At 41.4% G+C, this 23613-nt stretch overlaps 2 protein-coding genes across 9 annotated transcripts in view; both read right to left on the bottom strand.

The window, feature by feature from the left end:
* Positions 1–16711, bottom strand: part of ppp2r5eb (protein phosphatase 2, regulatory subunit B', epsilon isoform b) — a 38190-nt gene extending 21479 nt beyond the window's left edge. Inside the window, exons 1-2 of one of the 7 annotated variants that reach the window (XM_067478865.1) lie at positions 16123–16711; positions 8458–8621 (exon numbers count right to left, since the gene is read on the bottom strand). In XM_067478865.1, coding sequence (XP_067334966.1) covers positions 8458–8621; positions 16123–16151 — 193 coding nt within the window. In that variant the 5' untranslated portion in view covers positions 16152–16711. Of the gene's footprint in view, positions 1–955; positions 1091–8457; positions 8622–13898; positions 16060–16122 lie in introns of those variants that run through there. The other 6 variants (XM_067478866.1, XM_067478868.1, XM_067478867.1 and 3 more) reach the window with 6 other exon arrangements.
* A 1265-nt stretch (positions 16712–17976) lies between these two features.
* wdr89 (WD repeat domain 89) lies at positions 17977–23197 on the bottom strand. Of its 2 annotated transcripts, none has more exons than XM_067478877.1 (2): positions 20739–23197; positions 17977–20429 (listed from the first exon to the last, which is right to left on the bottom strand). In XM_067478877.1, the coding sequence occupies exon 2, from the start codon at positions 20402–20404 to the stop codon at positions 19268–19270; it is 1137 nt and encodes a 378-aa protein (XP_067334978.1). In that variant the 5' UTR covers positions 20405–20429; positions 20739–23197; the 3' UTR covers positions 17977–19267. The 2 variants fall into 2 exon arrangements, with proteins under 2 accessions (XP_067334978.1, XP_067334977.1); XM_067478876.1 differs by having other exon boundaries at positions 17978–20429; positions 20821–23196.
* Between the last annotated feature and the right edge of the window lie 416 nt (positions 23198–23613).

The following is a 23613-nucleotide window of genomic DNA, read 5'->3' as shown; positions in this document are numbered from 1 at the left end:
ACTGTTAAAATATATATTTCTATAATGACGTTAACATCTGTCAATTATTAACGTAAGAAAACTGAATATTTTATAGTTTCAACTTCTGGAAGGTCAGAATTTGTAAATGTCTTCTAAGTAGCTGCCTCAACTGTTGGTCAATAAAAATAAATGTTACCATGGTATTTACCTTGTTTGGTTCAGTGTTTCCCCCTTATTTTACTTGTGTAATTCTTCTTTTAACTTACAAGTCTCTACATGTTTCCTGATGTTTCTACTGTCACTTTTGCCATCTGTCAATTGATTTACAGTGTTATGGTTTATTGTTTTGCATAATTTACTCATTGCTTTGCATGCAATGCAGAAAAGAAAAAGACATTCTTAGAGGGCAGTGGGACATTGTGACAGACATTTTTCAAGACTTATTGATTATTCAGTTATAAAGATAACTTCTGTAGCCCTTAGTGTAGATACTACTCACACGTGTGTGTTTCCCAGTGCTGCACAGATACGTACAAGCAGAGCAGATGGAAGCTCAGCAAACTGCACTTAAGGATTCTAAAAGTGAAATTCTTTGCAAATACTGGTTTCTTTGATCACATTTTACATCGTTGTCAACTGGTCTGATGCATCGCAACAAACTGAGTCAATTCTTCTTAAATGCCCACATTTGCTCATACAAACCAACACATTGTTCCACATAAGAGTCAAAGATAAAATGTTCTCATTCCACCAGTGAACTTTCCATTCTCCTCTGAGCCAGTAAAAACACTTGTCTTCTGTTACCATCCCATTCCATTTTAAGTCCTGCGTGAGACACACACACACACACACACACACACACACACACACGGCTGGACCAGCAGCAGTAGCAGCCGCTGCCCCTGACAGCAGCAGCTAACTTTAACACTTAACGCTTCTGTGCTAGCAACAGTGCACTACCCAACTACACGCAACATTACAAACTGTCACTCACTTAATCAGGTTTCCGCTCCCAGTTAGGCACCAACAGTAGAAAAGGGTCACAGTGTGGGCTGATTGGACTTAAACATGTGGACGACAGAAATTCGGCAGACCCACGCTCCTCTCGTGGCTTGTTTGTAGCGAGTAAGGCTGGAAAACTGTAAAGAGATACCTCGTGGATCATGTTTCTCCTGAGGGAAGAACGTAGAGGGGAGGGACGATGAGGTAGTGTGGCAGTGGGCTTCACTTGTTAAACTTCATTGGGCACCGTGGCTCAGGAGGAAAAAAGGTCATCTCACCAATCCTGAGGGCGGCGGATCAATCCCCGCTCCTCCTGTCTATACAGTATGTAAAAGTGTCCTTGGGGTGAGACATTGAACCACAAGTTGCTCCCGATGGATCCCTGGTGATCAGGTAACCACCGTGCACGGCAGCTGCCACCAACACTGTGTCAATGGGTAAATGAGAAGCAACTGTAAAGTGCTTTGGGAAGCAAGAAGGTAGAAAAGCGCCAAGCAAGTCCAGACCTTAAACCAAACTAGAGGGAGCTACAGAGAGAGCCAGGGGAGGTACATTGTACATCACGTTCTACTTTTCCTCCTCTTTATAAAACAAAAACAAAAAAACCTGCTGCCCAGAGAGATCAGTCCTCCTACATGAGGTGGATATTAAACCCAGACGCGAAAGGAACCTAATTTTGGCTGAACATGTCAACAGCATGTTCAGCCACAGGAGGATTTGGCCCACAGTAGGTCGGGCTGCTGTGGAAATCAGATGTGTCTGCCAACAGTGTTGTGTTTGACATTTTTTCCTCATATGTGCCACAGGATCTGCGATTGGAGGAGGGAGCTGATTCAGAGACGTCACAGCAGCTCACGTCAGTGTGTTAGGAGAGTGGAGCAGCTCGGTGAGAACTGGGAGGAGGAAAACAAGTCACCACGGCAGAGTGAGAGGCAGGAGGACGACTACAACAGGAGGCTCGTTTTTTATTGACATGTTTTTCAAGTTCTCCTCACATGGACACTGGTGCCTCAAGTTTGCCATCATGCCTTCAGTTTAGAGCCAGACGTAACAGGCACAGGCAAGTGTTCGACTGTCCTCTGTTAAATGTTGGAATCTGTTGTAGCTTAAGAGTCATTTTTCTATCTGGGGAAACACAAGAGTTTGGAAAAGCTTTGCCTGGGGTTGTTCTTTTATTTCTGACTTTTTTCGTTGCTTATAAGATACAGGCATATATTCAGTACTTAAGGTTTATAATATTGAAAAAATAGAAGGACTTGTGAAAAAAAATGGGCCAGATTCCCAAATAGAGTGGGATTTCGCTGTTGCCTGACAGGAGTCCTCTCCCTCTCCTCCTTCTTTACTGCCCCTGCCAAACAACATTAAAGGACTCTTAATCCTTCCTCCAGGTTTTTGTCAGACTCGTTCCTGCTCTTTCCCTCGCTCTCATGTTTGCATTCCTTTCTCGCTCAGATCTCTGTGGAAACACTTGTTGAAGCCAAACAATTGTAGCAAACTAACACTGGCAAATGAGATTATAATACTTCCACCATCATTTTTTACAATATTACTGTGGTCTTTATTTCTTACTGGGTAAAGTTTCTTTTTTAAGTTAAGAGTTTTTATTACTTTGAAGAAAATGTCACTGAGTAAAAGAAACAAAACTATTTAAGGTCTTCAAGCAGCAGATGCAGGAAGGCTTCCAATATCTTTTTTGGCTTATAAATTCACCTACTTTTCCATGATATTCTGGCTGAGTGTCTATGTTTTGATTTTGCTTTACATCCAAGCAGTTGTAGACAGCACCAACTGGGAGTTGTGTAGTACGACCTCAGTGCTGCGCTGGAAGATTTAGGGCCTTGCTAAAGGGCAATGGGCCACTACTTGGGAAAAGAGGTGTGATCAGCATTTTCTAAGGAGAAAAAGTCAGCAACCTCCACTTTCTTAACTGGATTTAACTGTGTACATGTTAAATAATTTGGGACTGGATGTTCAGTTACTGCTACACCAAAGCCAACCCTCAAACCATATGTACTATGTGTGGATTTAAGGTAACAGTTACTTTTTAAACTGAAATATTTTCTGGTGTTTGACATCATGCAAAACTCATGTAGGGAAAATGTGAGAAACATTACTTTAATAGCAATTAACAGATGATTGATGAGTCCATGCAAACTGCCTTAACAGCTCCGAGTAGTACTTCAGATACACTCTCTCACTAAATCTCTCATTATTTTTATAATTCATACTTTGATATTACAATCAGATTATTAATTAGGCACCAGCTCCGGTTCTTTTCAGACACCAAAGCAAGTGAATGGTATTAGCACACTGTGCAGGAAACGGCATGTTCCTGCATGTTCACACGAGTGGCTTTCGTAGCTAAATCAAATTCTGTACGTTCAGTACATCAACTTTCATACGTCTAGTTGCACCTTGTAGAAAACATTTTGTTTGAATAAAAAACTCAGAGACAGGTCTACATCTGTTGAACTAAGGGTGTGGCTTTGGCTGGGAATTGACACCGACTGGGTCTATTGTGAAAATTCCTGACAGTGTGCGTCATCCGTTCTGCCCAGGGAACCCCTTGAGGAAACTGCACCCTCCTCATCTTCCTCTCCACGTCGAGGAATGAGCTGCACTGCTGACAGGATTTATGTAATCCACCATGCCTTACCGAGACCCTGCTCGTCAAGTCTAGTTAACGTTTGACCTATGGTGGAGATTAATCCGCATGCAAAAGGAGGCGGAGAAAGATGTGATTTGTTAATCCTGATGATGTGCTTTTGGAAATAGGAAAAATATTCAGCCAAGCAGAAAAGGTTAAAAGTGGTACAAGGAGAATAGCAGGTTATTTTTCCCCCGAATGGAAGCCAACATCTCCACTGCCACACTTTTATAAATGACTTCCTCTACAGGTATTTAAAATAAATGAAAAGGTGAGAAAACAGGAAATGATTTTTCAAAAACATGGGAAGTTCTGCTATTAAAGTGTCCTTAAACTAAAAGATACCTCTTCTACCAATTCTCTAAACAATTCTCAAACATTACTATGCAAAATACACACAGCAAGATAACAAGTAATTGGACTTCAAACAAACAGGAGATGGGGCTTTGAAGGGAGCTTCTAATGTGAAGAATATCCTTGAGTGTGAAAGAGAACAATGAATGTACAAACCATAATACTTCACAAAACGCAGCCTTGATGCATACTCATACTTGTATATGTATATAAATACACACACGCTTTTTTTAAACCCTGGTGTGAAACATTCCTGTACACGTTGAGCTTTAGAGGCGAGCAGCCTGTAAATAACAGTACTGTCTGATACACATCTCCCTGGCAGTTACATAACGCTGAGAGTTTAGAGGTAGAGGAGCCTGTCTGTAAAAGAAATGACAATGACAATCATTGAGTGGGGAACCTGAAAACCATAATGTATATGCATTACTTCCATCTGAGACCACTCTAGTTCTAGAATGGCTGACTTCATTCATTAAATTCAATTTTTCTGCTTGGTGGTTTAACACAAGGCTGTTGGCTTTAACCACAGAGTTTACTGTCTATCTGTGGCCTAAAGTTAACAACAGACAAGTTGAAGAAGCAAACTAAATCCTTTTTCTTCCACTTGGTCGACTTGGACATACATGGGATTGTAGGGAGGCTGAGAGGTGAGAGGAGTAGTCTTGTGACAAGAAAGTATGCTGAGGCAAATTCTTGGAGAAAACCCAACTCCTGCTTCCTAACAACCTCTAGGTTGTGGCATGTTTGCATTTCATTACTTCACGAAGAACAACGGGACACAAAACCATCTGCAATGCACGAAGCTTACAGACAGAACTAGAAGAATATTCACCAAACAAAACTGCTCTAAAACACGTTTCCTTTTTTCTGCAGTAAGCGTAGAACCATCTGACAGACAACTGCTCATAACCCTCTCTGACACATGATCATTAGGAAACTTCAGAGATGCCAGTATATGCACTCAATTCACTTCAAAGTCGAGATGTCTGTTTCCTTCTGCATCAGGTCTTACTGTTAATCTAAGTCAGTGAATTGTAACAGAGACAGGACAAATAAAGTTTATTTGCCAAATTGTTCCCATGTCTTAAGTTTACACAAACAATCTAGAGCTACTCAACGTCATTCTACATGAAAAATCCTAAGTATTATCACGAGTCTGTATTTCGTATTATAACCTTTGTGCAAATTTTAATTTATGTAACAAAATGTAAAGTTTGTGACTTTCATGCCATTATCTGTGCTCTGTTTAATATGCCTTTTGAGTAGGTGGGAGTGGGGCTGCAGGGCACTGTTTTCTCTTGCATGACGATAAATATTCACATAATTTGGTTGTAATTAATTTACATTTTGTGTTTGTCATGCAAGAGCAAGATAACACCCCACTGCCAGTAGCTGTATATGAGTCGCAAGCTAATGTTAACTAGTAAAAAGAGAAATTGAATTTGCGCTACGATTTCATGGATGGAAACAACCTCTGCACTGCAACTTTTCCTCATGCTGCCATCTTTTAAAACACAAACTGTGTTTATTCACCTTCACTCTCATCTGCGTGTTTTACTGCGTGGAATTACTTTGTGCAATGTACCACGTACTTTTCTGCTTTATAGTGAACCTCCTCTAGCAGAAAAGACACAAAGAAAGCTATACACTTTGTTTTATTTTAGAATGTACAGTAGGACTTTGCAGGAAAATGATATGATACAAAAAAAGCAGAAGGCAAATAACACCTAGCAGTCAAATCTGTTATCGATTGGGTTTCTAATTCAGTGCAGCCTCATTTCGTTGTAAGACGCCTCTTGAAAGAGACTGCGCGCAGCTAAAAGAAGGGTTCCAGTGGAGCTGCAGTCAGGAGCAGCAGCCTGTGATTGTACTGGGGAGGTGAGAAATGTGTGGAGCTGTGGGAATGTGAAGAGAATGTGCAAAACTGAAGCTGAAAGGTGCTGAAAAAGCCTGGCCATTTATGCTGCTTGGCCAAAGATGAATATCGCACTGCCATAAATATTAACTACGACGATAGGAACTCAAAAAGTACGTTCTGTTGGTTTTGCATTCCACTCGCTGGCAAAGTCATATTACAATTACACATTAAAAGTGTACAATACAGTTGCAGTCTCATTTATTAATGAGCAGACTTAACTAAATAAAAACCACACACTGGCAGTCAACACGTTATAAGATGACACATGAAGAATCATTAAATATTATTTATTAATAAAGGGACAATAGATGATTCATTGACTATAAGAAGATTTGTCTGAGTATTTCCAAACAAGAAAAATACAAAGCTGGCGAAAACAGCATGCTACGAATATTGAAAAGGTCATAACTGACGTGCATTTTGTGCAAAAGAATATACAATTATTAGGAATTTATTGCTTCCACGCAGATTTCCTGTTGCCATTTAAAAAAAAAGAAAAAAGATATGAGATATTATTCTTTTTAAGAACTTTAGTTCTGGCATCTTTAAACAATTCAAACCAGACTTATGTCAATTCATTCTTTACCAACAAGTGTGTACTTTCACTGGTGATGTCTGCGATTTACAGACAACACTCTGCGTAATGAGAGGGAGGGTCAGACGTTGTGCGTACATGAGGACGGCGAGTGTGAGTTGATACTGAAACACACAAACACTGCAAGAGCAGTTCACGGCCTGTGCTGCCTACTATGGGGAAGCAGGGCGGAGCCTGCATCTAGCAAAAAAGCCGGAAGTGGTTTTCATCAACCTCTGACAAGTGGCGGATCTCTCTGGTTTCTGTCTGGTAGCATTCCATCTGTCACCTCCAAACCACACAACAACAAAGCTCAGTTTGGCAATCTGCAGATGTGAAACATTACTGTGTGTCTGCATAGCAAGCATATCCTAATTCACCTTAACCTACACACTCATATGAAGAGGTACATGTCAATATGTCTCTCTACTTAGATATGCACTGATATTCTATGTAGTAAATATCACACATCACTGACGTCTCCGAATGCTAGTAATAAAATACCTTGAAAAATCATGCATGATATCTATTATATCAAAATCAGATCCATTTTTATGCTGAACACAGGAAAGTCCCAGATCATTTTTCAAAGTTATTCCAAAGTAACAATCTGAGAGCAGAACCAATAATATGAGAGTTATTCTTCTAATTTAAAGCAACACGAGCCATCAGTGGAGGACAGACAGCAGAAAGAACCTGTGTGATCATAGGGATTTTCTGTCTGGACACACACACACACACAATATTAAATAATAACTCTGCTTGAGCTGAGTCAATATTGGTAAAAAATTCACAACAGCAGCTCTGTGCAGTACCAAGCTCAGAAGACAGAAACACTAACAAAATCTGGTGTCAAGGTGAAGCAAATTTTACAGATTCACAGCAGAAGCTTTAGAAAATGAAGGAAACACCGAAGAAAAGCAGGAAAATTTTCCCTCTACCAGGGTTTTAAATACATATTTAATGACTAACTGAGATTTAACATCTTGACCAACAGATGATGTACAGGTGAGAAATGTTTCAAAACCGAAGATCATTTTATGCTAGTCAGGACTGCAACGTTCCCAAAATTCAAGGATATATGGGTGAAATACTTCTTTGGGAATAGACTGATGAAATGCACTTGCCATAAAAGTCATGATTTCAGCACTTCGTCTGGCAAAAATACGATACAGCCTCAATGGCATTTGGAACACATTCAGAATATATATATTATACTGACCTAACGTTGCCAAAGCTTTTCCAACATTATCTTCAGCTGTTTTTAAAAATTAAGCAGCACAGATCAGGCAACACAAACTGACCATCAGGACCAGGAGAGTTTTAACAGGTCAGGGAATTTTACTGGCCTCAAGTGTTTCAATTCAGTTCAGTGGGATTTTTCCCCATTTCTTACACACCAATCTTGTGGGGGACGTAAGGACAGAACTCTAATTACCTGCTTCTAGTTGTTCAATTGTAAAGGACTGTCAACACGTGAGGTGTTTAAATGGCATATTTCACTCATACACGTCAAAGACTTGCATTTTATGATGATTACTTCTGAAATGTACATTCTTCTCCGCAGCTTATTTTCAACAACATGGCTGCCAGCTTTGCTTTGAAATGCACTCTAATTTGCTGCAATCCTTGTTTCTCATACTGAGGGAAGAAAGGGAAAAGTGTGTTTGCTGACTTTGTTTATTGATTCAGTTTTGCAATAAGTTTTCTCTCAAGCGAGACAGTGGAGGTACGCTGTCAAAATGATTAGCATTTCTACCAGGTAGCTTTAACTGAAACTACATCAGCTGTGTTCCACCGAATTCCCACAGATTCGTGTTGTCGTACGTGACTTTGTAAAAAGTGGTAACTGATATCTCTAGTCTGACGTTAATAATCAGAACTACAAAAGGCATAAGTTAGCATTTACACTGGGCTTGGTTATCTCTCTATTCAGCCTTAAACCCACCAACGCAAACAAGCACACACACATGCAGTTATACATTTGCTACGTCTTACCCTTGAGCAGTGGCAAGGGCGTGAGCTCTATAGGTTTGCCCTGAGAGCGGAACTGGGACGAACTTTGCGACCGCTTCTGCTTGGCCTTCCTGACAGACTTTCGCGAAAATCCGTCCACTTTGTCCACAGATGGAGATGTGGTGGCTGCCGAGGACATAGCCCTGCTGGGAGAAACAAACGTGATCAGCATTACATTTTTTACATGTCCACCACAACATTTAAACCACCACTTGGATTTAATGTTGAGGCTGATTATATATACATAATGAATTGACATGGAATATGTGCACGTCTTTAAATGTACAAATGCATTATGATTATATTCAAAAGCTAATCTAATATTTGTGATAACTTGTACTTTAGAATGCATTTAACCTTTTGCCACACAAAGCCACTTGTTTTGTCTTTGTCTAACAACAGCCAAAGCAGACAGCCTCATTTTCCCAGCATGGGGGACTATTTAAGTCTCAGCTGATGCCTGGTTAGAGTACACAAACACACCACCTTCCTACCTGCCAGTGGACCATCACACTCGCACACAAAACAAAAACACCAGCATCCACCTACAACAGCTGAGCTGAATTTACAGCTGCAAGTTGTTGCCACAGTGGGAGGAAGCTGAGGAAACATCCACTGCACTGTGTTGTCAGTTAATCTCACACACACAAAAACTGCTCAGGCAGTAACAACAAAACCAAGCACCCGCCACACTTTTTGCTCAAGGTACTAACGACACAAGTCCTTTTAAAGAACAGCCATGAGGAAATGCCATGAGTACAAAGACCCTTCTGATGACAGATCAGTTGAGCAGCAAAGTTTAAAAATCAATGTCACTGGATACATTACAATTTCAGCAATTTCCTTCAAATGCAGCTTTAAAAACTGACGTATTTGTGCACCTATTTGTCACATAGGAAATAACAGAAGGAAAACAAATCTCATTAAATTGCTGTGTTAGCGAGCTTCCTATGCAACATTAAATTCAAAAACTGTCATTTTGAAAAAAAAAATCTCTTTCAAAACATTTAACTTTTACAAAATAAATCAAATCTTTCGAAATTTCAGAGCCTTTGATGAGACTCCAAACTGGTCAGATGCATCGTATTTTCATTTTTCTTGACTGGAGTCAACCTGTTCGTTTACAAAAGGTCCCACCAGTCACACTGCATGGGACATAAACCAGGGGGTGAAGTCTGACAGACTCTCTGTAGACCTCCACAATAGACTTTAGTGGGAGGTGGATCAGATAATAGCAAAGATATAAAACCATTTCTAAAGCTGCACCAAACAGTGAAAGACAAAACCTTTCATACAACCAGAACCCCTCATAGTTTGCCATTCAGCCAAACGGAGTTACCAAAAGGGGACTCAATCACAGGTAACCTTTAAGTCTGTCCTTTAATGTCCTGACCAAAGTCCAAACTTAGAAAAACGGACATCTGTGGAGAGACATGAAGATGGCGGTTCCCCGACATTGCCCATCTGCTTTAGAAAGTGAAATGTGAGGAAGAACGGGATAAAACTGTACAAGCCAAAGTACGTGAAGTTTGGGAAGATTTCACAGCTGCAATTATTGCAAAGGTCTCAGTCCTTTTGTCTTCTTCTTTTCCTTTGGGCTGTTCCCTTTCAGGGGTCACCACAGCGAATCATGTGCCTCCATCTAACTCTATCCTCTGCATCCTCTTCTCTCACACCAACTAACTTCATGTCCTCCCTCACTACATCCATAAACCTCCTCTTTGGTCTCCCTCTCAGTCTTTTTGTAAGGTGGAGTTTTTAGTTCTCAATTTTTAAAACATGTTCAAAATTTTCTAAAAACAAGTTAAAGTAAAACAAACTAATGTAATAAATTTAAACTTTATGGCATTTGGTTTTGTCTTTAATGTCAGATTACACCTGTAAATGTAAATGCTGCCTCGTCAAAGACAGAGAAATCACACTGTCCAGCACCTACCACAGCTACTATGCTACTTCTAGCCACAAAATACAGCTACCATTGCATTTTCACATTATTAGTACCAAAATATCAGTTCTCATGACATCCCTAGTTAGGACAGGATGAAAACTGTATTCATGGCCACACTAACTCAGCTGCATGACAGCTCTCATTACGTAAGAAGATGTGAATGAAAGGCTCCAAGCCGTACTCTGCCCTGGCTGGATTTCTGCTATTCGAACGCAAAGTCACACAGGCCGTCATACAGTATGTCCAGCAGGCCTCGCTTAAAACAGAGTGGCCAGAGCAGACAAACAAGGAGAGGAGAGGCACCGGGACAAGCTCGGTATTCAGTGCAACTACATCCACATCATCATCATCATCCTGCTGCCCGAGGATTTGGACGGCACTTGCTGACAGCAGAAAGCTTTTTACAAGCTCTCTGAGGCTATTCATCATCATATCCACTCTGCTGTCATTTCAAAAGTGATTAATGTTTGCTGAGAGGCAGCATGTCCATCTGTGGTTCAAGACCATCAGCGTGTTGATGCAATACGAGTGGAGAAAAGTAATCAACAATGACAACAGTAGTAATGAGCAGAGCTTTTTGTTAATTTGATTTGAAAACATCAGAATAAGGCAGAAGTTAAGAAAAATCTATAGACAGGCTTTTCTTTTAAATTAATTTATCATTCAAACACTTATTAGGAGTTGGAAATTTCAACACATTACCAGATGCACCTAGGTTTCCCTAGCAAACATGGTTAGTGCTCCAATTTCCTATCAGGCAAGAAAAGAAGTTCTCAGTTTCACGTGATGTCAGTGACATCAGCTCTACCAGTAAAAGTACTACAGGATGTTTAAAATCAACCACCACCAAACATCTTTTAATATTACACCTACACTAAATGTAATATTATCACCTGACATAAGCAGATGTGCTCTTCGTCTCAGATGAGACAGGGCACCTCCACAATAAAACCCTGCAGGATCCTCACTATTAAACACGTGTCTTAGGCTCCAACAATTACCTGGTATTGACTGAACTGATTGTGAGTATTTTCATAATTTAAGTAAATAATTAAAACAAAATGCAAACATTATTGTTATTGGAAATGTGGCTGTAGTGGACTAGGACTGCAACAATTGTTTTAATCCATTTATATTATGTCAAAAACAGTTAAAATTACTAAAATACTTTTTATACTAACTAAATGCTACTGACACAATCAAGTTGCTCAAGACAATAACAATCATCACATCCTGACATTTCTGGGGCCGTTTTTTTTTTATTTACTACCACCACACCCTACAGATACTAATCTGTATCTGTATCCGTGGAAGTCACCTGTCAATGCAACTCAATGTCATCTCTTTCATAACCACACAGCTGTTAATGATCCATCTGTGTGAAAATACCTTCTGCTGGGCATCACAATCATCCCCAGGATGGGAAAATACCTCCAGCTGAGCAATGATCGGTCTAATCATTGGCTGCTAAATTTAAATTCCCCAGTAGCCAGTTTGGCAGGTAACTCTGAATTAATCTCCTGCTGTGTTGGGTGGTAAAATACAAGTCTGGCTGAACACAAGTCATCGTGGAGAAAAACATAATAAGTGAACAAATTCTGACTTTGCAGCACAGCACTGTTTAGGTGTCATACAAAGACAACGTCTCCATTAAACTGATGAGCTATTTTTCAACTAAACTGAAAGGCTTGCTCATATCTGCTGCATCCTACTGACCGTCCTTATCAGCTTCCATTAGTATACAGTCTAGGCTTTTCTTGTACTATGCTGTGGATTAACCAGACATTAAACACTGGTGCCTCTTAACATTAATGCCACTGTTATTCTTCTTAATGTAGGTTAGCCTCTGTCAGTGGTCTGCTGAAATGCCAGCAAAAGAAGACAGAGATATTCTGTTTTGTCCCTTCTGCTTGTGGTATCTCACACTAATGAACAACTAAAGTTGGCACTTGATCGATTGAGCCAACACAAACAATGTAACAAATTTTGAGCTCTTGTGATACTGTGTCCCTATATTGATCATCACTACCTGTCCTTCATCTGCAGTGCTCAACAGCAAGGTGCACTGCCTCGCTGGTCATTTGCAAAAAAGTTTTAAACTCCGTCCACTGTAAGGAGGCAACAAGAGCAATTCTCCCACTAGCGGGCTTGTGTAGAGGACAAAGAAGCGAACCAAAAAATGAACTGTATACCATTGTCATTCCCACCCCACAAACTGTTTAGTTCAGTTTAGACTTTGATTTATGTCTTCATCACATAATAAGCAGAGGACAGTGTTGGTAAATTGGGAGTTTTTATCTGGGCAGACAATTAAGCCTTGTTCTTAGAGTAAAGTGCTGCACTACTGCCACCATTTGTTTGGTTACATATTTTCCCGCAAGTTCATTAATGTCACAAATAAATAATTTTGGTTTTACTGGATTACAACAGCGGCTCTGCTCTGCATTTAGAAACTGCAATGGAGCCACATCGATGATTTTTAAAGTCATAACCACACATGTTTAACTCAGGGAGAACTCAATCAAATTGAGTGAATTGATTTGGTAAAGGGGATTCTGAAATATGTCTGTCCTGCAAACTGCTTCTGAGTTTCAGAGCGACTGGACACAGAGCAGGCCGATGTCTCTGGAATCACCTGGACTCTGAGATTATCTCTGGCTAATTGGCTTCTAGTGTTGTTACGTACAGGTTCTTTGACACATTTGTGATGGTATGGTTTTCTTCCTGGAAACTCTTCCAGACCGTTGATGCTAATTACGAGAAGCAGCTAATGTTAAACATTCCAAGTTTAACTTAGGCACTAACGGGTTTTCTTCATACATACGTGTAAATGTTATCTGCAGATGCTGTTAGAGACCTGGAATTATTAGTTCTCTTTTAATTAAACTACCATTTGTGATTGTAGTTTCTCCAATGTGCAGATTAGCCGCTTTTCTAATTTATTCAATTATAAAATTAATTCTATCTTCTCCAATAAGCTTGACTTATTAGTTGAGTGACAACAACATGATTTGGCAAACCTTCTAATAAGCAAATCCCTATGTTAGTCATTGGTTTAAGGATACATTCCCAATATTTAACAATTCTATATTCCCACACATGAGGCTTTAATAGTTTTCTTTGGCATGAGAGTAAATTGAAAATCTTTAGTGCTGGTTAGACCAAATAAAACATTTAAAATATTACCTCAGTCAATCGAAAGTAAGAATTCCTTATAACTCTTGAGCCTTCTGCTGAAACGGCTATTAGAAAAATATAGACAGACTGACAATTTAACTATTAGTTCAGTCATTAAATTTAAAGATTTGCAGTGATATAGAACAACCAACCCCTGGTTCCTTCCTGCTACATCAGCACTGCAAACAATAAGCAAATTGTAAGAGCTGTCAATGTCTTCACTGTATTTATCGCCAATGATAATTTTTTATTTTTTTGGAAAATCTTTAAAACATACCAACAGGATAACATGACTTACCCGTGCAAAGGGGGACTCAACTCCCCATGTACAACCATCAGTCCCACACGTTCTTTCTCTGTCTTTCTTTGACTATTCGGTGAACAGCGAAAACTCTCCAGTGCCACCACAATACACACGAGGATAAGCAAGTCTACAATGGCTGGTTAGCCGTATGGTACCTAAGCATCAAAGCTATTCCCCTCCCATGCCTCTTACATAAGAGGCCATATGACATCCAAAAAGGCTCAGGCAGGCTGGAATTAAAGACCAAGGAGGAAGAGGAGAGGAGGGGGCACAGTGAGCAACAGGGAGGGCAACAGAAAGGGAGGAAGAGGAGGGAGGGAGGGGGGAGCTGCTGTTTGACAGGAAGTCAACAAATATGCAACGGTAAGGCAGGGTGAGGGAACAAATGCACACACACACACAAAAAGAAGACCGTCAGGTGATAAGCTCAAGGATCTGTAGCCGCAAAGCTCAGGTATGCATGATTCACCTGACCTCAGGTATGACCTCTAAAAAACATTTAATGCGAATACCACAGTCAAGCAGCTAAAATAAATGCACCCCTACTTTTAAAGGCAAGAAGGTACATGTGAGCTATATCGCAAACTTTTCCCAGATCTTGATGAAAATAACAAAGAAAAGTCATTTAAAGATTTAATTGATTGAAAACGTGCAGAAATGTGTCTCTGATTATTGATACTACACAACTAACAACTATTCTTCCTATCGAATAACCAACAAATTAGTTTCTTGTTTAATTATAACATTCATAGCTCTTACTTTCACTATATCGTCACAAAGGGGGCAGGCTAGTTTACATTTCCAATTTTCAGAGCTACTGGTAAATGGACAGGTGATCCCAGCACTAATCATACGTGTATAACTCCAAGCTCTGCCATTTGAAATCCTTCTTCTACTCCTCACTTCTTCAGAAAGTCTTGTTGCCACTATTAACTGAATGCTGCAACCTGACAGAACATCTAATTGGTGTGATTCATTCATGGCATAATTGTGCTGTTCACACAGCGAGGAACAAATGAACTCAGCAACTTGCAAGCACACACATTCACACAGAGCTGATAAGAGGGAGGCAGTTACTACAGTAGCATCACCATAAACACAGGAGACTTTGGCTGTTAGATGAGCTCAGTCGGAGCCAGTCCTTCCCTCAACATGGTTGTGACATTCAGAAACCTTGTAAATGAGCCAGCGTTAAAAAACCAAAACAAGGACACCTCAACAAATACCGTAACACGTAAAACAAAATGCCACACCTGGCCTCTGGCATGCTGTCGCCATTCAGTTAGGTGGAAATCAAACTTAAAGTCTGTGATGACAGAATGAGGGCGTGCACTCGTATCAGCCCCTTAGGTTTGTCTTTTTGTATCTGTCGCTCACTGGGTTTCTGCCTCATCATCCATGTCACTACCTTGTCACCATTAAACAATAATGGTATGTTCACACACCGACTGCATATTCAAAGGCAGGAGTTGGTTTGGCCAGTCAACACTGAGATTATCTCCCCACATGTCACAGTTGTAAAAGCTGAGCTTGTATCAGGCCAGATTCACCTGTCTCTTTTTCCACCAGTCAGACCTACACATCATCATCATCATCATCATTTAGTTATGAGCAAAGCTGCCTGTGAACAGTCCTGACATGAGTTCTGCCAGGAACGATCAGCACAATAAAAGATTATATCCATTTACAATGCAATTCGGTGTTACACATTGACTGTTATCAGCAGTACGCCTTCAGCTGCATAAGGTCAAAAATCAGGCTGTTTAGGAGAGCTGGCGTTAGCTTGGCCATGTTGGGCCTGGCAGCAGCAAGAAGCATAATATTCAAAACTTGACAGCGCGATAACCTCAATAACGTTAGCTAGCTAGCAATGTTAGCTCCCCGACCAACCGTCACTAGGCGTTTCAATTTAACACTTTTGCCGCTAGCTAGTTGTCTCATCTTAACACCCAAAACATTTAAATATTATGGTCATAGAGACAATCCAGCCTTAATTCAAAGTTATCGAGCTTTATTTGAGAAAACGGCATTTAGGTAACGTTAGCTAGCTAACGTTAGTGCTGCGGCTATCGCGGGTTAGCTCAAGTTGAACATGTAGCCTTAGCTTGTTAGCCTCCACCAGCTAGCTTTCTGTGCAAAGACGAAACACAAGAGGCTTTTATAAAACAGTGGATATATCAAATCTAAATCGATATGTGTGCTAATAAGATAACGTTACCTGGGCGGGCTTGGGCGATCACCCATCATCCCAGATGTAAATACAGGGGCAGTGCTATTGCTGCTACCGTTAGCTAGCGCTCACAGACTGACAGAGCGACTGGGCTGGGAAACGCACACCGTCCCGAGTCCCGACCCGAGCCCGACAAGCTGCAGCCGACCGAGAGGCCTTTAGCTCTCCAATCGTAGTACTTTACCTTGATCCTCTGCGCTTTGCAACGGAGACGGCGACGAGAAGTTATCCTATGTTTGGGAAAATCTACCGGGCTAACTGTAAGGCTACCTCCAGCTCGGTGCAAAGAGCGTTTCCCAAGCAGCGGCGGAACAGCAGGAAAATCTTGGCCTGAAACAGCCAAACCCACGAGTACCGTTTTCCTTCCAACGGAATAATCCTCAAACTCCCATTTATAACAAAATACGGCTATATATAACGGCTAGGTTCACGCAATTACATTCCCGTTAAAGCTTCGATTGCGTGTCTTCCCCAAACCCCCGGATTTTGGCGTTTTCCTCGGCCCGTTTCGGATTCGGGGATGTTTCTTTTCACCCTATTGTCAACACTGCTGGGCTGAGACCATGGCACACATAACAGACATGCACCGCAGCGTGCTTGGCGGGGCTCAGAGCGACGTACGACGGTGATTGGCTGTCGGGGGCAATGTCGGACGTGCTGATTGGACGGTGGCAGTTGTCAGTCAACGTGGAGGGAAACGAGGCACCGATTCCGCCGGTTAGGTGGAGGAGAAGGGACAAGGAAAGAGACAGCGTAGAGCCGTGTCTGTGTGTGAGGACTTTTCACCACACAGCGCGCTGGAATGAGGCTAAACCTGTCCGCAGCCCTGCCCTACACTTCGACCGTATATTTGACCCGGGTTTCCTGTACATTTCTTCAGTCCAACGTGTGAGGATGTGTGAAGGAAGCGTGGATTAGCCAGGAGGAGAGTTACATAACAATAATACATAGGTGGAAAATGAATCCACGGGCGCATGGATGCGCTTAGGAGGGTCGCAGTGTTTCAGCTCAAGTTATCAGTGAACCCACTGAATATTCAGGAAAAGTGCTCTAATCAGCTGCTATATACGCTGTTGTTTGCTACATAACATGGATAATATTTTACATTCTATTTATTTTTTATGATGTTCCAAGTGTAGTAGAAAAATAATTGTCACTACACTACACTTACTTCACTACACACAAAACAGCACGATATTGTAATTGTTAATAAATAGATTTTAAAAAACTTTTCTCTTGTTCTTGTTCTTTAAAATCATGGAGCTGGTCAATAAAGTTAATTCCTGGAAAATGAATCATTTTTAAACATTTACTCTAAAACGGACAGAAAAGTAAGAGTCGTTAGACGATAAAGGTTCACGTTTTATTATTTCTAAAAAAATTATAAAAAGTGAAGAAAAGTGTGGAAACATATTTTCAGCGTGAGCTTAAAAAAATAATACTAGTTTACTGCGGATATTTGGGATCATTGTTTTGCTTTAGTGGTTCTGCACCCGATTCGTTTCCTTTGTAACTTTTACAACACTTCATACTCCATCTGGATCTTCTCTTTAAGGCCTTTTCTCCTGGAAAATGAGCTGCATGCTCACATGTAGTTAGTAATGAAATGACACATCACCACGCAGCCATGAGTCCATTTCCAGTCATTAAAAGCAATAAAGTTGTTCAATGATTAAAAACTCTTGTACACTGATCACTGACTCACCATAAAGAGTCACTGAAGGACCATAAAGTCTCTAATGTGAGTTTGCTTTAGCAGCCTGAGTCGCTGCAGGATTTCTCCTGACTCACACACACACGCGCTGCCACAATCATGTTACTCCATCCATGGCATCTGAGAGCGTTGGCTGCTCTCAGTGTGATCGCTCTGTGCTCGGCAGCTCAGGTGGATACATTTGTGGAGTAATACACAAAATGATGACACCAATCCGCATTTGAGCAAAGTTGTACAATACTCCGTATTTTAAGATGAAAAACTGCCGGGAAATCCCAGCTGGATCAGTTTCAGCAGCTGTGGTTCAGAAGGCTAATCGCAGGGTCAGCAGATTGATAGATATACAAGCAGCCCCTTTGCTGTTTTTGTGTTTCCAGGACATTCTACAATCTAATACTATCAGTCAACTAATCAGTTTGATGGCAACTTTCCAGTGTAGATTATAGTTAAAGAAAACAACAGCAATCTCTGTAAATCCAGGACACGATTTTTGCTTTTTCCTGCATTTCAAAAAGTAAAAACAGCTCCTTACTAAATCATGTGACATGTATTTTTTTTATTAAAAGAGCTTTAAAAAAGTTACAACACGAAGGGTCGTCACTTTTTACTGTCTCTCAAATGGATTTCCATGAGTCAAGTACACACACACCCAGATTTTGTTTCCGACTGAGCCATGTTTCTGTTGCTCTGCAGGTATAAAAGTGGAATCTTGTGACAGATTTTTTGAATTCCATTAATCCAAACAAAATACAGTATAATTAGACTTTTAATGTCAAATTCAGCAGCCACTGTAATTCTAAAACTAATTCACATTATAAATATTAGATTAAAAACATGAGCATCAAAACAGTTAATAAGGTGATTAAAATCTGCTCCATCATTACCAGCTGTCACATTAAAGTGATAAGCACATGAACTGTAATCCAACAATTTCATAATGTGACACTAAACATACTGCATAAAGAGCACTTTTACTTTTGGAACTTGTAGTATTTTTCAGTGAGTAGTATTTTTCTTATGTATAATTTAAAGGTGTAAGGTGAGATGAGTCATTTTTTTAACTCTTCCTCCACCGGCTGGCTGATACAAGCTACATATATAATGGTTTTAAGTCAAAATGTCATTTTCACACTCACATTTCCTCAAATGCGATACTGCAGAAAAGCAGTAATTTCGCGCCTTTGGAGAAGCTGAAACTAGAGATTTGCTTCACTTTCGTTCAGACAAATCTTAAAACACACCAATAATGCGTTCACCTCATAAAACCTGACACCACCTGACACCAAGGTGGTGCTGTTAGCAGAGAGTCTGGCCCCGATGGGATCCAAACCAGATGCTGGAGCACTGGCTGCCCTTCTTTAGTCACTTTTCTCTGAGCATCCTTGTAGCAGACGTTTTGTAGAAGAAGTCCGGTCTTTGTTAGGAAGCTTTCTTCAACCGCTCGTAGCTGTGTTTTTTATGTGGTCTGGATTTTAATCTCACAGCTGACGTGCTCTTCATGGTCTCCCTTTTACCAGCTGAGAGCTCCTCCCCTCCTGGTGTCCACAGCAAAAGCTGAGCGTCCTCTCCCCCGGTGACCAGAGCCTCCCCCGCCGCATCCCACTGGAAGCAGCGCACTGTGGAGGAGTGGCCCTTCTGTAGACTCCTCAGCAGATGGAGCCCCCTGTCGTCACACTCCATCAGATGGAGATCCCCGCTGTTCCGCCCGCCGACCACCAGCAGCTTCTGGGCCTCCTCCAGCCACCTCCCCCCCACCAGGTAATCCACGCCTCCTCCATCAGGGAGGGGGGCCAGGCTGCGAGCATCAGAGGTGCTGAAGACGGTGAGAGGCTCCTCTGTGTCCAGCTGCTTCAAATCCCACAGGTGTAGCCCCTCATCGTGGCTCAAACACAGCAGCTGGGTGTAGCCTGATCCGGACCAGCACACCGAGCCAGCGGAGGAGTCGCTGTTACAAGTGGCCAGCAGCGCCTCCTCCTCTGCTCCTCGGCTCAAGTCAAAAACATTAACGAGGCCATCCGTGGAGCCAGATGCCAGGCGGTCTTTGTCCAGAGGATGAAAGCGCACCTGTGTGATGTCATCACTGTGAGACTCAGAGTACACCCCCAGAAGGTCGCCACTTGGTTTCCTGGCATCCCAGAAAACCAGAAAGCTGTCCTCATCATTGACCTGCTCGGTGCCTGCACACAGGAGCAAGTCGCTGCAGCTCAGGTCGAAGCTGCAGTAGGTGTGTGATGGGTCACTTTGAAACACCTGTGCTGCGTCTGTCCCGGGGCAGCGGACGTCCCAAGCCCGGACAGTCCCGTCGGCAGAACCAGAGTAGAGGAGGTCAGGGGAGGCACGGGCGAACTTGAGTCCACAAACCGGCCCACTGTGGCCTTGATACTCCCCCATCAGCTTCAGTGAGTCTTTGTTGTGAAGGTGGATGGTGAAGTTGGAGCAGGACACAGCCAGGAGGCCGCTGGGCTGCAGGGCGATGTCCAGCAGGTAGGTGGGCTCTGTGGGGCGAGACCGCAGAGCGATGGACAGACCTTTGAGCATCACTTCCAAATCCTTCATGGCAGCTCAGAGCGATGGGTTGTTACTACGCCGAACAAGAAAACCACAAACTTAATGATGCATTTCAAGAACCAAAACACGAGCTTCTTGTGTGGCCAAACACAATTCCAAGTATTTTACTTCGCTTATTTGTTACATTTTTTGTGAACTTCACATGGCTCATGATGTTTTCCCCATCACAAGTGTGTAATTCACTATCTGGTGAACCGCCTGCGGCACAAGTGATTCACTAAGTAACACGTGTCCCGAAGTAAATCGACTTGTAAAAAGTAAAGGTTGCATGCGATGCCGTGTACATTACATTTATGACATGTAGCAAAGAATCACAACACACATCTTCAAATACAGTTCGATGCTGTCCTTCGCATTTATGACTGTGTTGTCCTGCTATTCACGTGCGAATACGTTCAACCTACCTGCACATTTCCAAAAAAGAGAGTAAACTTTTCCAACTACTCCGACACGGTATCGCGACACTCTGAGCTTTACTTACATTACTCTTAATCTAACCCGAGCTGAAAAAGAGCAAAACACCGTGTCACAGCACTCTCTCTACTCACAAACACACATGGACGAGTTACTGTGTCACAGTCGTTACATCCGGCTCGGAACGCTCCCCAAATAAAAAGTTCCGCCCCAATTGGAAAGCAAACATTCAAATAAATCAATAGATACATAAACAATAAAACCCACAAAATTGTCAAACAGTACTATATTTTCATGTTTTCTATTGTATCAAAGACATTTTACAGTCTATGTTGTAATTACATTAGTTTATTTAGATTTTCTCAATAATACCTTTAAATATTTAAATGTATTCTATTTTTGAATGAGGGGCTGTAATTTCTTTATTCGTTCCTATTAATATCTTTTTTATTTCTCAATTAATTTACTAGCCATAACATTTTGAATTCATCAATCATTTATATTTTAGAATTTTATTCAATTATCTTCTCTTTAAACAAAAACTAAGCCAGTCTTTACTGCTAATCTGTGTTTTACAGGCTAATATATTAGGTAAAGCTGTAATCTAATGCAGCTCTGCCATGAATTCTACTTTTACAATCTTATAAAATTATCATAAACAGTAAACATTGTAGTTTACTTTAGTATAAATAATATAACAGCAAAAATATCAATTTAGATTAAAAAAACATATTCATATTATCAGCAGATTTCTAAATCACTTCATAGTAACAATCATGTCTTAATCTTTCGTGTATCCAGCTCTGTGTTAGGATGCAGCAGTGAAATGCTTTAAGAGAAATAACCCACTTCCACCTTTAACCTGCAGAGCTGGAAGGTGAAAAATCAAGAGCAGAACAAATGGTTACAGCAGCGAGAGCCGAATCTGATGTTAGGGTTGATTATTCGGGTGGAAACATGTTATGAGACAGTTTTTTCTACTATTTTGTCCACCACATTAACTATGTCAGTGAGGACTGGCTACATAACTACACCTCCTGTCTGCACTACAGGTCACCAGCAGCACAAAACACTGAATCAACTCCTCTGAGTGTGAACACAAAGTGAACATCATCCCCTTCATAAAGGAGCATTTACTGCAGCACTGTTGGATTACAATGACTTTTGGATTGACTTTGACAAAATCAAAGTTTGAAACTAAAATGTCCAAATTTCTCTTACATATGGACCTGTGGTAAAACATTTTCTTCCTGAGCTAATTACAGTGACGCACATATTTAGTGTGATGTATTTCACACGACCAAATGCTGAAATGAAGACACACATTGAATAAAATCATTTTCGGGTTGTCAAACCATTACTGTGTGTCCATTTTTATTTAAACATTTAAACATGAATAAAATGCTGGGTTTTAAATATGTGTTTAATACCTGTACCTGTATGTACAAACTTGCCATTGTGGTCAAACTCCAGAGCTGGTTATAAAATAAAGTGTCCTGTCTAAAGCCGCAGTACAGTTCCTGCAGTACAGCTGTGCTACAATCGTCCAGCAGGAGGCAGCAGCAGCAGCAGATCTCTCAGCTGTTTGGACTGAGGCTTTTGTGATGACCCAAATCTGAAGTGGCACAGATCAGTCACATGGAAAGGAATCAAACCTTGCTCTTTCATGGCTGCTGGAGCGAAAGGACGAGGCTTTACTGTCTGCCATGTTTAGCTTTCAGACATTTGCGACAAGCTCTGTCTTTTCTGCACATCACTGCTGGAGCTCAAACCTTTTCATTATTACATTACATCCTTCCCTTAAACTTCTGGACCTTTCCGTTGCTGCAACCTGCTGTGCCTTCGCCCTAAAGTCAGGTTACACAAGAGCATCTTGTTGCTGTAAGTATTAATTATGCCTCCAACTTAAAGACTTTACAGATGTTCCCTTTTTATGTAGAACCACACACTCGTACACATGCTGCTGCCTCTTTGTCGCCCACTGAGGGGTCATTTCAGATTCTGGCTCCAACTGTCTGTGCCCTATTAAACCAGATTCATGGTTCATGGAGTTTATAAGCCGGGCATCCGTCCTTAGCTGTACTAAAGGAGATCAGTGATTTGATTAACCATGAAGAGGTTTCTCTTTCAGGCGGTGCTTCAGCTCCACCGTGGCAGCAGGTGTCTCTGGCTCAGTTGTTCCCCATCAAACACCACAGAGCTTCACCCTCAGGCTTGTGGGCCTTCACTTGTGTATCGACATGTTCCGCTGCAGGAACGAAAAAAGCAGACAAACGTCTTTAATGGTCAGGCCAGCAGCTGGAGTCCGTCTCCTCGGCTGCAGCGTTGGCAGAGAGAAGCGGAGGCCTGGTCGTCCTGTGAGACACCACATCACCACATCGCCATGTGTTCACTCTGCAAGAGGAGAAACCAAAACACCAGAGAGACCACGTCATTAGAGCCCCTCATGGTCTTAGTCAAACATCATCAGCCACAAAAAGCTCACATGTTGTGTGTCACACTATAGCTTCCAAAGGGCTTCAACTAGGCCCAGGACAGAGGTTTACAATGTAAACCAGAATAACACGAGTACGAACGTCCTGCCCAACGTTACTGGTTTCCTGGAAGCTGCAGCTGCAGTTTGGACTTTTGCTTTTCACAGTGCCTGTCAAACTAAATGATACTGGGCCTTGAGTCTCCTGAGAGCCACTGTGGCTGAGTGTTGATTCACAGATGAACACGAAGGCAGAAACTTCGTTTAACAGCGATATGGTGTCGATGCACAGGCCGACCGTCAGGGTATC

The sequence above is a fragment of the Channa argus genome, chromosome 16, assembly GCF_033026475.1.
Source record: "Channa argus isolate prfri chromosome 16, Channa argus male v1.0, whole genome shotgun sequence".
NCBI classification, from domain to species: domain Eukaryota; kingdom Metazoa; phylum Chordata; class Actinopteri; order Anabantiformes; family Channidae; genus Channa; species Channa argus.
The sequence above is the reverse complement of the archived record's forward strand: the minus strand, read 5'-3'. Positions and strand labels throughout refer to the sequence as shown.